Source organism: Peromyscus maniculatus, chromosome 4, assembly GCF_049852395.1.
Source record: "Peromyscus maniculatus bairdii isolate BWxNUB_F1_BW_parent chromosome 4, HU_Pman_BW_mat_3.1, whole genome shotgun sequence".
NCBI classification, from domain to species: domain Eukaryota; kingdom Metazoa; phylum Chordata; class Mammalia; order Rodentia; family Cricetidae; genus Peromyscus; species Peromyscus maniculatus.
The window spans coordinates 95851569-95864931 of record NC_134855.1 but is presented as its reverse complement, the minus strand read 5'-3'; the positions used below and the strand labels follow the sequence as shown (position 1 = coordinate 95864931).

The 13363-nt window shown below is 45.9% G+C and overlaps 1 protein-coding gene across 2 annotated transcripts in view; it reads left to right on the top strand.

The window, feature by feature from the left end:
* Positions 1-5859, top strand: part of Gpr176 (G protein-coupled receptor 176) — a 106959-nt gene extending 101100 nt beyond the window's left edge. Inside the window, exon 3 of one of the 2 annotated variants that reach the window (XM_006979231.4) lies at positions 2698-5859. In XM_006979231.4, the coding sequence (XP_006979293.3) occupies positions 2698-3820 (1123 nt within the window). In that variant the 3' untranslated portion in view covers positions 3821-5859. The remainder of the gene's footprint in view (positions 1-2697) is intronic. The other variant, XM_076570340.1, reaches the window with a different exon arrangement.
* Positions 5860-13363: the final 7504 nt, after the last annotated feature.

Sequence of the window (13363 nt, the reverse complement as noted above, 5' to 3'; positions counted from 1 at the left end):
ATCCTCCTGCTTCAGCTTTTCTCTTAGCTGGGGTGACAGGTGCACGTCACCATACCCGGAGTTAGTGAAGTCTTAGGTCTTCACTTTTACCTTATGGACTCTTTTTTTCTGAAAGTTTTTTTTTTTGAATAGTTTTGAGATATAGTTTACATGTTATAGAAAAAAATCACCTGTTTTAAAGATGCAAGTCAATGAGTTTTAGTATATTTTTTTGGATTGTGTCTGCGCTACAGTCTAGTGTCGGGATTTCCTTAACTCTCCCAAGAAGCCTCATGCTGGTGGGTACTCGCTCTGTTCCCATTCATTGTCACACCACAGGCAGCCCCTCATCTGCTTCCCGGCTCTGTGTTGGCCTTTGTGAGGCAGTTCATGTAAGTGGAATCACACGGCATGTGTTCTTTTGTTTTTGGCTTCTTTCACTTAGCATGTCAGAGCGTGTGTCAGCATCCCGTTAGTGTTTTATGAGCACAGAAAAGCCCATGGTTATTCATTTACCAATTGGTAGTTATTTGGGTTGTTTCCACTTTTTGGTTGCTATGAATGCTGAGAGTTTTGTGGGTTTTTTTTTTTAAGATTTAAAATTTTTATTTTATGTGTGTTTTGTCTGCATGTATGTGTATGTTTGTGTGTGTATGTCTGGTGCCTGCAGAGGTCAGGCGAGGGCACTAGATTCCCTGGAATAGGCGTTAGAGTCAGCTGTGAGCTGTTGTGTGGGTGCTGGGAACTGAACTCAGGTCCTCTGGAACTGCAGCAAATGCTTCCAACCACCGAGCCATTTCCCCAGACCAAGGTTTTTAAAGAATAAGATTCAATGAGAGTGGGAACATATTATTTAGAACATCTTCTTGTTGTTACACCATGAATCAGCACAATAATCCCTATTTGTTATGTCTAGGCCCTTGATCTTAGACAAGAAAATATGCAAACAATAAAAAATCCTGGTTTTTCCTTCCAGCTGATAAACCATCACTCATAGAGAAAAGTAAACAAATGCTTTAGTAGAAAAACCAGGCCGATAAATTCCTGTTTTATTATTCAGCTACAGATGACTTGCAGGCATCAGTGAGGTGCATTTGAAGAAGGGAAGTGGATCTTTTCGCTTCCTTGCATCTATTTGTTCTGTGACACTAAGTCTGCGAGTTAATTACAAGGCCGCCTACACTTCCTGCATCCTCTTCTTAGAGACGTCCACACTGAGAACATCATTTATAACGAGCTGTGTGCATATCTTAGTTTATTTCCCAATGTGTAATGGGATGGAAAACAAATAGATGCCTGCCTGATTGTGTCTCATGGCAGTGAGCAAGTGGCAGCCAGAGCCAGGGCACTCTTGGGCATGTTTTTATGTGTGAGAGTGGTACCATCAGATGTCTATAGAGTTGTGATTAGAAAAATTTATCTGTATTCAGGGCCAAAGTATTTTGAGGGCATGCATTGTTCGTGCACAATCTTCACAGTGCCCCACCCTTCTGTGATCATCCATGGCCTGTGTGGTACTTGAATCATGTCTCTCTCTGCCTCAGCACATCCCCTCACTGTCCACCATCAGACTCCACAACAGTGCCACTTTCTCTGGTAGTTTCCTAGGTAACCGTAGATGCTCTGTGCCAAGTACCTCCTCCGGCAGCTCCATCACCTTCTAGATTGTAATTGTTCACACATTTTCATAGAGTCTGTTCATGTTTGCAACCCAGTCTGGCACAAGGGTACAGGGGTGCTCATAGCATCGGTTGTCACTCATTCTTTACCTGTCCCCAGGAGTGTGGGGCTACCATCAGGGGAGGGAGACCACCTCCAGTGTTGGCAGACAGCAGAGTGGTGGGCCAAGCTAATAAGCAGAATCTCACCATGCCTCTGATGGCCGATGGCAGCGCCTTGGTGATGGGTATGGTTGTGGGGTCTGAGAAACTATCCAGTTCTCCCAGATCACTGATGATAAGAAGACAAGGTACATTTGGAATTCTTTGGTACTTACAGAATGATCAAATTATAGCTTGGAGGAGCGGGAAGTCCTCATCTGAATTTTAACAACATATTCATTTGAGACCTGCTGGTTGCTCTTAGAGTTATGGTAACTGGATGCTGGGCAGACACAGTGCGATTGGCTGGATTTGGTGGAGACCCGTCGTTCACTAGGGTGTCTTCTGCCATGAGCACGAGTCTAATAATCTGCAGTGTATGGAGTGGGGTGTAAGTCTGCTTTCCACGTGTATGGAGACAAAGTTGTTGAGACAGTGGCTTTAAAAAATTTCTCAGAGGCTTCTCAATATAGAAAATTTACAAGTTACCCCTTATCATTACATTGAAAACCAGTTATCCTTCACACAGGAGGCTTTAGGGATCTGTGTCCTTTCTGTTGAAGGCACTCAAGATCTTAGTCCTGCTGGCAACCATTCTAAAGCTAGTTATGAGCTGAGTGTATTTGCTTGTTTTCCTGACAGAGCCTTATGAGTCGCATGAAGACGGGGCTTTTCTCTGTGTCTTCAGGAAGTTTTTGTTTTGCTTTTTTGGTTTGTTGGTTCCCCCACTGTACTGCAGAGTCCCCCAAAACTCAAGGTCTGGCTTCCTGGATTCTTCAAATAATTCTACCTGTCTCCGTAACTGTCCCATTCTGCCGACTCTTGGTAGCTTAGGTTACCCTAATTTCAAGAGTATTTTTTTCCCCTGTGAAGTGAATTGTGATCTTATGTCATGCAGGTACTATTCAGTCCTCTATCCTCTGGAAAGAAAAATATCTGACGCCAAGTCTCGGGAGCTAGTGATGTACATCTGGGCTCACGCAGTGGTGGCCAGTGTCCCTGTGTTTGCCGTGACCAACGTCGCCGACATCTATGCCATGTCCACCTGCACGGAAGTCTGGAGCAACTCCTTGGGCCACCTGGTGTACGTTCTGATCTACAACGTCACCACGGTCATTGTGCCTGTGGCTGTGGTGTTCCTCTTCCTAATCCTGATCCGGAGGGCTCTGAGTGCCAGCCAGAAGAAGAAAGTCATCATTGCTGCGCTGAGGACCCCACAGAACACCATCTCCATCCCGTATGCCTCCCAGCGGGAGGCTGAGCTACATGCCACCCTGCTCTCCATGGTGACAGTTTTCATCCTCTGCAGCGTACCCTATGCCACCCTGGTCGTCTACCAGACCGTGCTCAATGTACCTAACACTTCCATCTTCTTGCTTCTCACTGCCATTTGGCTGCCCAAAGTCTCTCTGTTGGCCAACCCCGTGCTCTTCCTCACTGTGAACAAATCCGTCCGCAAGTGCTTGGTTGGGACCCTGGTGCAGCTGCACCACCGGTACAGTCGCCGAAACGTGGTCAGTACTGGGAGTGGGGCGGCTGAGGCCAGCCTGGAGCCCAGCATGCGCTCTGGCAGCCAGCTCCTGGAGATGTTCCACATCGGGCAGCAGCAGATCTTTAAGCCCTCAGAGGACGAGGAAGAGAGTGAGGCCAAGTATCTTGGCTCAGCTGATTGCCAGGCCAAGGAGGTACTCACCTCCTGCCCAGAGGGAGAACAGGAGCCGCAGCAGGTACCCTCTGTACCACCTCCAGGCACAGTGGACTCTCCATCTCAGGTGGCCCCGGTAGCCCCTGTGGAACATGGGATATTCCCCGATAAATATTCTCTGCAGTTTGGCTTTGGGCCTTTCGAGTTGCCCCCTCAGTGGCTCTCTGAGACCCGAAATAGCAAGAAGAGGCTGCTTCCCCCACTGGGCAATACCCCAGAAGAGCTGATCCAGACAAAGGTGCCCAGAGTAGGCAGGGTGGAGCGGAAGATGAGCAGAAACAATAAAGTGAGCATTTTCCCAAAGGTAGACTCCTAGCGAGGATTGTAAGTGCCTGGAAGCAACAGGGGGCTTATGTATTCCTGTTCTTCTGCACTCTGGCTGCAAGCCACTGTGGGGTGACTCCTCCTGTCTGGGCAAAAGGGAAGTTTACATAAAATCCCGTGTCCTCTTTATTGAGGGAGTATATATCCATCTATCTTAGTGATCTGTGTCCTTAGTCAGACCCACTGTGAGCTGGACAGTATGGAACAGGTCTGAGGGTCCTTCATATTTTCTGGGGGGCTCCTCCTTTCCCTGTGCATAGGAAAGAACCCAAAGGGAGCAGGTACTCAGAGGAGGCCCAAGATAATTATGGGCTGCAATGGCCACAACGGTGAAGTTGGTTTGGTTTTTTAAATTTTGTTTTAATTTTTTTGAGACTGGGTCTCTCTATGTAGCCCTGGCTGTCCTGGAACTCACTATACAGACTAAGCTGGCCTCACACTCAGAGATCCACCTGCTTCTGCTTTCTGAGCGCTGAGATTAAAAGTCTGTGCCACCATGCCCAGTGAAGAGCCTATTTGGGTAACTAAATAGGAGTAACAAATAGGAGAAGTTTCTATACTGAGAAGTCGGAGCCACAGCATCCAGTGGTGTTCCTTAGTCAGTCATCTGACCCGTTTTCTAACCCCTTTATCCAGTTTTCTGGTCATAAATGGGGGATGACTGGTCCCACCTCTACTTACCTTTACATCCTGTTGGTATCACTGAGGCCTCCAGCAAATGTACCCGCTTCCACCAGTTACCAGTAGTGCTGCCTAGAAAACACTGCCAGCCCTTTGCTGGGGGTTCCGCTTTACCCTGTACTTGATGAACAGCAGGGAGGAAAGCCTTGTAGTGGAGAAGACAGTCTGAGAAATGCCCACGGCACAGTCTTCTTTTCTCCCACATGACCTAGAACAAAAGACCAGAGTCGCTGTAGTGGCGTGTATTGAGTCACTTACAGGAGTGAAGTAACATAGGCAGATGTTTGGAATTAAAAGGTGCTGAAAAAATTGCAGGTGACATGTACCGGGTTCTTGGGTGCCGTTGAGGTAAAAATACTTGATTAGGACAAGTGATGCTGCCCCAAGACTTGTTAGTCTGACGCAGAGAACAGGCCAACCCTCCGGTCTCATTTTCAGTGTGCTGTATGATTCTGGTTTCCACACCCTGGTTGATCGCTTCACTCCCATTCCCCAGTGGTTTCAGTGTGGACCATGGTGGGTGGGAGAGAGCGCTCTTCTCCACAGCTCAGTGACCTGGTTCTTGTGTGTGATCAACAGTGGTGGGATTGATCTCCTAGGCCAAGTTCAAACCCAACCCTTCCCCCTTACAGCAAGTGGGCAGCTCTGCTCTTCTTTTTAGGATATTTTGCTCTTGTTGATGATACTTGGTGGAGCCAGTCTGGTGCCTTGAGTGGATGGGTGTTCCTCACTGGCAGACTTCTACATCTCAAAGGCAGTGCTCCTAGCAGCCCCTGTTTTAGCCACGCTGGCCCTTGTCCCCTAGGAGGACGCTCAGTCCACGTGTAAGGCATCTCCTTTTCTGTTGTGTGATGTCCTGTGATTCCTGAGTGTGACCCCAAACACCTTCTCCTCCGAGAGGGACCGCCTTCCTCTCTGTTTGTCACCCCTCAGAGTTGTTCGCTCACAGCAGAAACGGGGGACTGGCACCCCTCTTGAGGCTCTGCTGCCCCCTGGGCCCTGTGTGCATGCCATCTTTAGCTCTTGGTCCCGTTACTGTGTTAATACTGTGGTCCTTCAAGCTCGTATTTCAAAGCCTTCTTAATTGTTTCAGCTTTTACTGAGGGGAAAAACAATCTGTCAGAAAATTCTGTGTGCCTGAGAAGAACCTGTCAAATGTTCTCATGTTGACGTCGTCCTGACACTACGTATGTACGACTTAATACATTCGCAGCCGCACAGTTTGGCTTGCAATTTCTCACATGTGTTTAAAAGGGAAGGCTGATGTCTAATAGGTTGTCACCAAGTGTGTTTCTAGACTCTGTGAAGAACAACATTTTAATAAAAATTAAAAAGCCTCTTCTGAGCTCTAGTGATTGTCTGAGCGGGTTTTCCCTCCCTGAATGTCTCTTTAAACATGGCCTCAAATGAAAGGGACCTGTTTGTCTCCCAAAAATACAATCACAGCACTGTAGGAGCATTTTTTCTATGTTGTTGTTGTTGAAGGAATGAAAATTCACTCTCCAGGAGGAAATACAACATTTGAATGAATGTCACGAAGATAGATTCTGAGCTGAGCTGATGAGTGGGCTGTGCAGATCGCCCAGGAGAGTGCCATAGTAGCTGTGGATGAAGCCTCATCAGCTTTCCAGTCTTTGGAGTCTTTGGACAGGTGAGGAAATGGCCATGTGCCTCAGTTTCCTTTCTGTAACGTGGGATGGTAATTGTGACATAAGCTTGTTGTTCTGACTCAGGTACTTCATCTCTGCTCGGATTTTAACTGTGGCTGCAGTCAGCCTGGGCAGCTGTATCCACTCTCTTCCCTACATGCAGCTAAGGCCCACCTTCTCTGCTTTCTGCCCCGGGAGAAGTTATTGTTAGTTATTTTGCAGCGCTCTTACCCTGCAAGGAAATGTCACGAAACACGACAGAATCTGCTAATAAGAGTTTTATTAAGATGAAAGGGACAGAGAGTGCCCAGGCCTGTGGGAGAGACGTGTGTAGAGAAGAAGAAGGAGCCGGAAATATGGTGCCGGGCTTATAAAGGCTGGGCGTGCACAGGTCAACGTAACTACTCCACGCATGTGTGTAGATCACATGGCTACGTTGCTCACTTACATAACCATGCAAAGTCACGGATCCTGGTCATGCAAGATGCCTTGACCCGGAAATGGCTATTTTGAACTGGAACTGGCTAGGCGGAAGTGTCCATGTCCGCCGGGCATATGTAAACACGCCCAACCGTGGGGGCGTGTTGTGAACCCATCAGTTGTTCCTTCTGGGAGTAATATTTCCCCTAGGCACATGGAAACCAGTGAAAAATACCCTTCCTCTCTGCCCTTCTGCTTGATAATTATAGAGAATAGATGCCCAGTTCTTAGAAGGCTAAATAGAATTGAATGCCCATTGTCACTCTGGGGCCTATTTAATGCATCCCTAGACTGGCTCTTTTTATTTTTCCAGCCTTCTTTATACTTTGAAGGATTACTCCCAAATTTTATCTGCACAAAGCCTTGCCTCAAACTGTTTTTCAGGAAGACTCAAGATATACAAGAGAAAGTTCATCAGTGTGCACGAGGGTTAAATGGTGTAACTCCACACAGGCTGGCCCAGAGTGGAGCTATGACAACGTTGGGACCTAGACAATTAAAAAGAGATCATGGGATTTACTTAGAATGTTATTTAGAGAACCACACTAACTGGTGCTTTCCCAGGTTATTCTAGCAATAATCATCACAGTGCTGATACTTTGGGCAGTTCATACACAAAGGACTGCTTAAATCCCCAGGGAAAGAAACCATAAGCCAGAGTGTTTCTTTAGACAATGCAGAAGCCATATCCGAGAGCAAATGCGTATAACCTGTTATGCCGGTGACACAGACGTATAACAGAACACATAGAGAGCATCAGGAGTCACATACAGACCCAGAGTGGCCTAGCCACAGAAAAGGAGACTCGAGTCCGTCACCTGCTGCACTGGAGAGAAGAGCCCCCTCATTACCCTGTGATCTCAGCTTGTGGCACACCTGCATCTGGAGTTCAAGGGTTTGACATGCATTGCAGATCTGATATGTTCTGAGTGGGGAAGAGTTTATTTTAGGCCGGGTTTTCATGAAGGATAGAGATTAATACTTTCATATTTTTAACTACATCTTAAATGTTTTGAAATTTTCATATATATGTATATATATTTACAAATATATATGTATATATATAAATATTTACAAATATATAGTGTACTGTGATCATACTCACCCCGAGCCATCCTCTTATCCCCCTCCTGCTAACCGCTTTCCTCTCCACTTGTCCCCTCCCACTTTCGTGTCTTTGTTTTTGTTTTTGACACCCATTGAGTCATTTAGGGTTGTCTGCATGAGCACGGGTGTGGGATATTTATTTACTGGAGCACAGGCAACTTACCAGTGGTTACACCACAGGAGAAAAGGACGTCTCCCTCCCTGACATCCACGACTAATTCTTTCAGATTGCAGTCTGCCAACATACCGATGTATATGTAATTCACACCTGTGACAAAGTGATTCACTTCCCTCAAATGGTTGCAAAATGTTAGCAGGCATATGCCTCAACTGATGTGCTATATTAGAGTTCTGTGGGCCAGAGAAAAGTACATCATGGTAAATGAGAGGGTGTGTGTCTGTGAATAAATCAGGAATTGAGGACAGTACTAGCTCCCAGGGCAGCTTCCAAAGCCTTCATGTGGGAAGCTTTTAAAGTGAATGGAAATGAGCTCCGAGTCTCCATGTACGATGCTTTGGGAGTAAAACATTCTCTCTGCTTTAGGTTCCAGCCAGTGTTCTCATTTGTGCCAAGGGCATCAGTTAGTTAATCAGGAGAATAAAGTCCTGGGGCCTTTCATAAATAGGAATCTGTGATCTCCGACGTGGTTTTATGAAAACCTCATAGCTATTCATGTTCTTAGCACTAAGGAGCCTCTTACTATCAAATTCAAGTGAATTAATGATAGATGAATGAATAAATAAATAAGAAATGACAGCCCATGGGGGCAGTGGTGAAACCTTTCTGGTGGAAAATCTGCTGTTTAGGAGCGTTGTTGCTGTTTTTTTATTAATTCCTCTAATGATTTTGGCCAGGGTTAATATCATAGAGGCAGGGTTTTATATCCTTCTGTCTTCAGCCCTCCAGTCTTATTTTAATTCAGTAGAGACGTGTAAGTTCTCAAGCTGGGGCTGGGGGGGAAGGGGGGAATACTTCAATACTGAGAAACATGGTTCCTGACCTACATAACAGGCATGAACAATAATTCTTTTTCAGCTATAATGATTAGAATTTAGTGATCCCAAATTTATTTGTTTTTATTCATTGCAGTCCATAAATAATATAGCATGCACAAAAGAAAGAACATGATAATTTCCAACCTAGAACTCTCTCTCCAGCCACACTTCAAATGCAAAGGTAGAATAAAAATATTTATAAATAATTCTCAGAGAACTTACCTCTCATGTACTCTTTTCCTAAAAGCCACTAGAGGATATTGTCCAAGAGGAGGAGGAGGAAGAGGAAACAACCAGGGGTTAGACAGAGGGCCTGTGATGCTGATGACAGCCATGGTGTCACAGAGGAGGGAGACTTTGGGATGACAGTGCATGAGGTGTTGAAGTCACCCGTCCATGCTGGAACAGTATGGCCTGAGACATGTCTTACTGCATGTGTGCTCCTATGATGGGATGCCACAGACTACATGATTTATGAAGAACAAAATCTCCCAGCCTTAGAATGTGGGAGATCAAGGTGCCAGTAGGTTCCGTTCTCTGAAGAGAACGCCTCTGTGCTTCAAGACAGGCAACTTGTTGCTGTATCCCCTGGAGAGCAGGAGGGCAATGTGCTCACATGATGGGAGGCAGAAAAGCAAGCCCATTAGGGCCACGAAACCTCTTTTACATAGGCCATAGTTCCATTCAGAAGGGAAGAGACAGCCCTCATGGCCTCATCACCTGGTGAAGGCCCAACATCTTTATTTTTTATTTTATTTTATTTTTCAAGACGAGGTTTCTCTGTGTAGCTCTGGCTATCCTGGAACTCACTCTGTAGACCAGGCTGGCCTGGACTCAGAGAGATCTGCCTGCTTCTACCTCCCAAGTCCTAGGGTTAAAGGTGTGCGCCACCACTGCCGGGCTGACCTAATGTCTTAATAACATCATACTGATGTTAATGTGGTGTCCAACTCAGTGGTAGAGGTTGTCCTTTCTTCTGTCATGGCATAGCCATTATAATCTGATGGCAGTTCTAGATGTTGTGTTTCAATAAAGCAAGAGTGAAAAACGTGAAAGAGGAAGAAGTAAAGTCCAGGAAACAAGAAAATGACCCAAGATGCATGTCAAGGAAACTCTAAGAGTAAGAGTAGGGGGATATATAGGGAGACTGCCCTGGGGATGTATAGGGAGACTACTCCAGGAGATGTATAGGAAGACTAGCCCAGGGAATGTGTAGGAAGACTACCCCAGGGAATACATAGGAAGACTACCCCAGGGAATACATAGGAAGACTTCCCCAGGGGATACATAGGAAGACTACCCCAGGGGATGTATAGGAAGACTTCCCCAGGGGATACATAGGAAGACTGCCCCAGGGAATACATAGGAAGACTGCCCCAGGGAATACATAGGAAGACTACCCCAGGGGATACATAGGAAGACTTCCCCAGGGAATACATAGGAAGACTTCCCCAGGGGATGTATAGGAAGACTTCCCCAGGGGATGTATAGGAAGACTACCCCAGGGGATGTATAGGAAGACTACCCCAGGGGATACATAGGAAGACTACCCCAGGGGATGTATAGGAAGACTACCCCAGGGGATGTATAGGAAGACTACCCCAGTGGTAGAACATGTGCTTAGGATACGTGAGGTTCCACATTTAGTGCCCAGAACCACGAAAAACAACCCAGGCAAAAAGAGGGCAAGGAAATCAGGCAGGGCGTATTTCTATTAGACCCATAGATCAAGCTGCCCAGAGAGAAGGAAAATAGAATTTTCAGGAGGGGTAATTTAAAAAAAGAGTGCAACTCTGGGCTTGGAAGATGGCTTGGGTGGAAACGTAGGAATAGCATGTGCTGATAAATCATGAGGACCTGAGCGTAGATCCCAGCACCCATGTACAAAGCCAGGGGTGGCCACATGTGTCTGTAACCCTAGCACTGTGGGGTGCCGAGACAGGATTGCTGCTGGTGCTGGTGGCCTAGCTCGAGGTCAGTGACAGGCCCTGCTTTGAAGGACTAAGTTGGAGAGTCATCGGACCCCTGACATCCTCCTCTAGCTGCGTGTGTGTGTGTGTGTGTGTGTGTGTGTGTGTGTGTGTGTGTGTGTGTGTATGGGCAGGCATACTTATACATACACTCATGTGCCTGTAGCATACACCCATAACAACCCCCACACACAAACAAAGAGTGGAATTCATTCCAAAGGATGACCTCCCACCCAACAGTGTATGGCCAGTACAAATTGGATTCAGTGAGTTATTAAAACAAAACAAAACAAAACAAAACAAAACAAAACCATCCAAACAAAAAAATGAGGATATGAAGTTGGGAGGGGGCGGGGGGGGGGGGTGGGGCCCGGGGAGTGGATGTGGGATGAATATGATCAAAATATATTGAATGAAATCTGTAGCACGAATCCTAATTGGTCTTAATAATAAAAACCTGGAGTCAGATAAAAAGATCTGAGAAACAGATCAGAGAAAGATCAGAGAAACAGAACAGCTAGCCACTAGAGAGATTTCTTACCTCTACCGAATCCTCAGCCTGAAAGGGGCTGAGCTCCTGTCCCCTCCCGCCTTATATTCCTCTCTCTGCCCAGCCATATCACTTCCTGTCTCCACCTCCCTAGTGCTGGGATTAAAGGCATGAGATCCCAAGAGCTGAGATCAAAGGTGTGTGCCACCACTGCCTGACTCGGTTTCTCTTTTAGACTGGATCAATCTTGTATAGCCCAGGGTGGCCTTGAACTCACAGAGATCCACCTGCCTCTGCCTCCTGAGTGCTGGGATTAAAGATGTGTGCCACCACTGCCTGGCCTCTATGGCTAACTGGTGGATTAGCTCCGCACCCTGATCTTCAGGCAAGCTTTATTTGTTAGATCATAAACAAAATATCACCGCAGAAATCCTCAAAGAATTAATAAAAATGTATTTTTTTAAAAAAGAACACAACTTACAGATGCCTTTGCTACTGACGCGGTACATGAAGGCTTTTGAGAGGCGCAGGAGGGCTCAGCAGCAGCAGGTATGAGGAGAATCAGGCAAAGCAGACAGTAAGGCGGTTCTGAAGTCCAGGAGGAGTGAAAGGGGAGAGGGGAACACAGACGGACTCAGGGGTGAGTGGGGTTCATGTGTGCAGATCAGTGTGAACACCAGATAGCGAGTTAGCCCAAGAGAGAGTGCCGGAGAGGATGACGGAGAAGCAGGAGAGTTGATAGTGGAAGACATCTGCCCTGACCGGCGTGTGTGTGTGTGTGTGTGTGTGTGTGTGTGTGTGTGTGTGTGTGTGTGTGTGTAACTCGTCTGTCTAAAATGGATGATGCAGAAGGTAGACTATGCATATTACTTAGATCTGTGGTGATGTATAAGTGCCGGAGACACAGCTCAGGTGATAGCAGGTCCTCATCTCTGGAACTCTTTCTTTGATTTGTTTTAAAGCTTTTTAGGTACAACGAAAATTCATCTACATGCATTGCTTTCATAAAAGTAAAAACTTTTAATGTTCATAATGTTCAAAAACTTCTGAATTTTGGAGTGCGCCATTCGACTAAACTGAGGACGACCCTGGTGTCTCATTAAAGGAAACTGAAGAAATGAGGAGATTTGGACCACCAGGGCCCGAGTAACCAAGGGCTTTTGCAGGTGTCCGTTGACTCAGACGGTTCCTTTGGTTTCACCATATGAACAAGGCAGTGATGGGCTAGTCTGAACTCTATTCCCCCTTGTATCTTCTGGATGACTAAGAAGAAAAATTTCTTCTCTTGGGTTTATTACCGTCCTTTTGGAACATTGCTATTTTGTTGAAATAAGTTTAACTTAATGCGCCGGGCGGTGGTGGCGCACGCCTTTAATCCCAGCACTCGGGAGGCAGAGCCAGGGAGATCTCTGTGAGTTCGAGGCCAGCCTGGGCTACCAAGTGAGTCCCAGGAAAGGCGGCGCAAAGCTACACAGAGAAACCCTGTCTCGAAAAACCAAAAAAAAAAAAAAAATTTTAACTTAATGCTAGTTGGCTTCAGAAATCAGTTTATAATATTTCATAATGATTTATAACCTTCTGAAAAAATATACTGTGTGATGTGTCAAAGCATCCTAGCACTCATTTATTTGTCTTTTATGTTATTAGTAATTTATGTTATTTACTTACACCATCTAAAGTGAATGCACTATAAGTGCATTTGCATCAACCACTCCAAGCCATCAGAATCTTATTTAGAAGTTCTTAATTAATTTTAATTTATGAACCCTGCCTTGAAGTGTGTTCCCTCAGTAGTATTCAGCTTATTATTGCCTGCTTTGTATTTATATATGATTTTTCACTGGAGAGCAGTAAAGAAGGCCCACAGACCTTCTGTAGGAAACAATATGATCTCTGCTTTGCAGATGGAAACTGGAGGCACAGATGGCTGCGTCATTAGCCCTGAGAGACGAGGCAAGTTCGAGACAGCTAAAAACAGTACTCAGGCATTAGAGCCGATTCTTCCGCTCGCACCCTCCAAAGCGCTGATGATTATTATCATCTATCCTTATCGTGACTATTTTTTGAATACCCAATTGGCACATTTTATTAAACTGTACTGGGGACTAGATTAAAACCCTTAATGCTTGGCAGCTGCTTCTCGCCGTGCCATTTTCCAAACT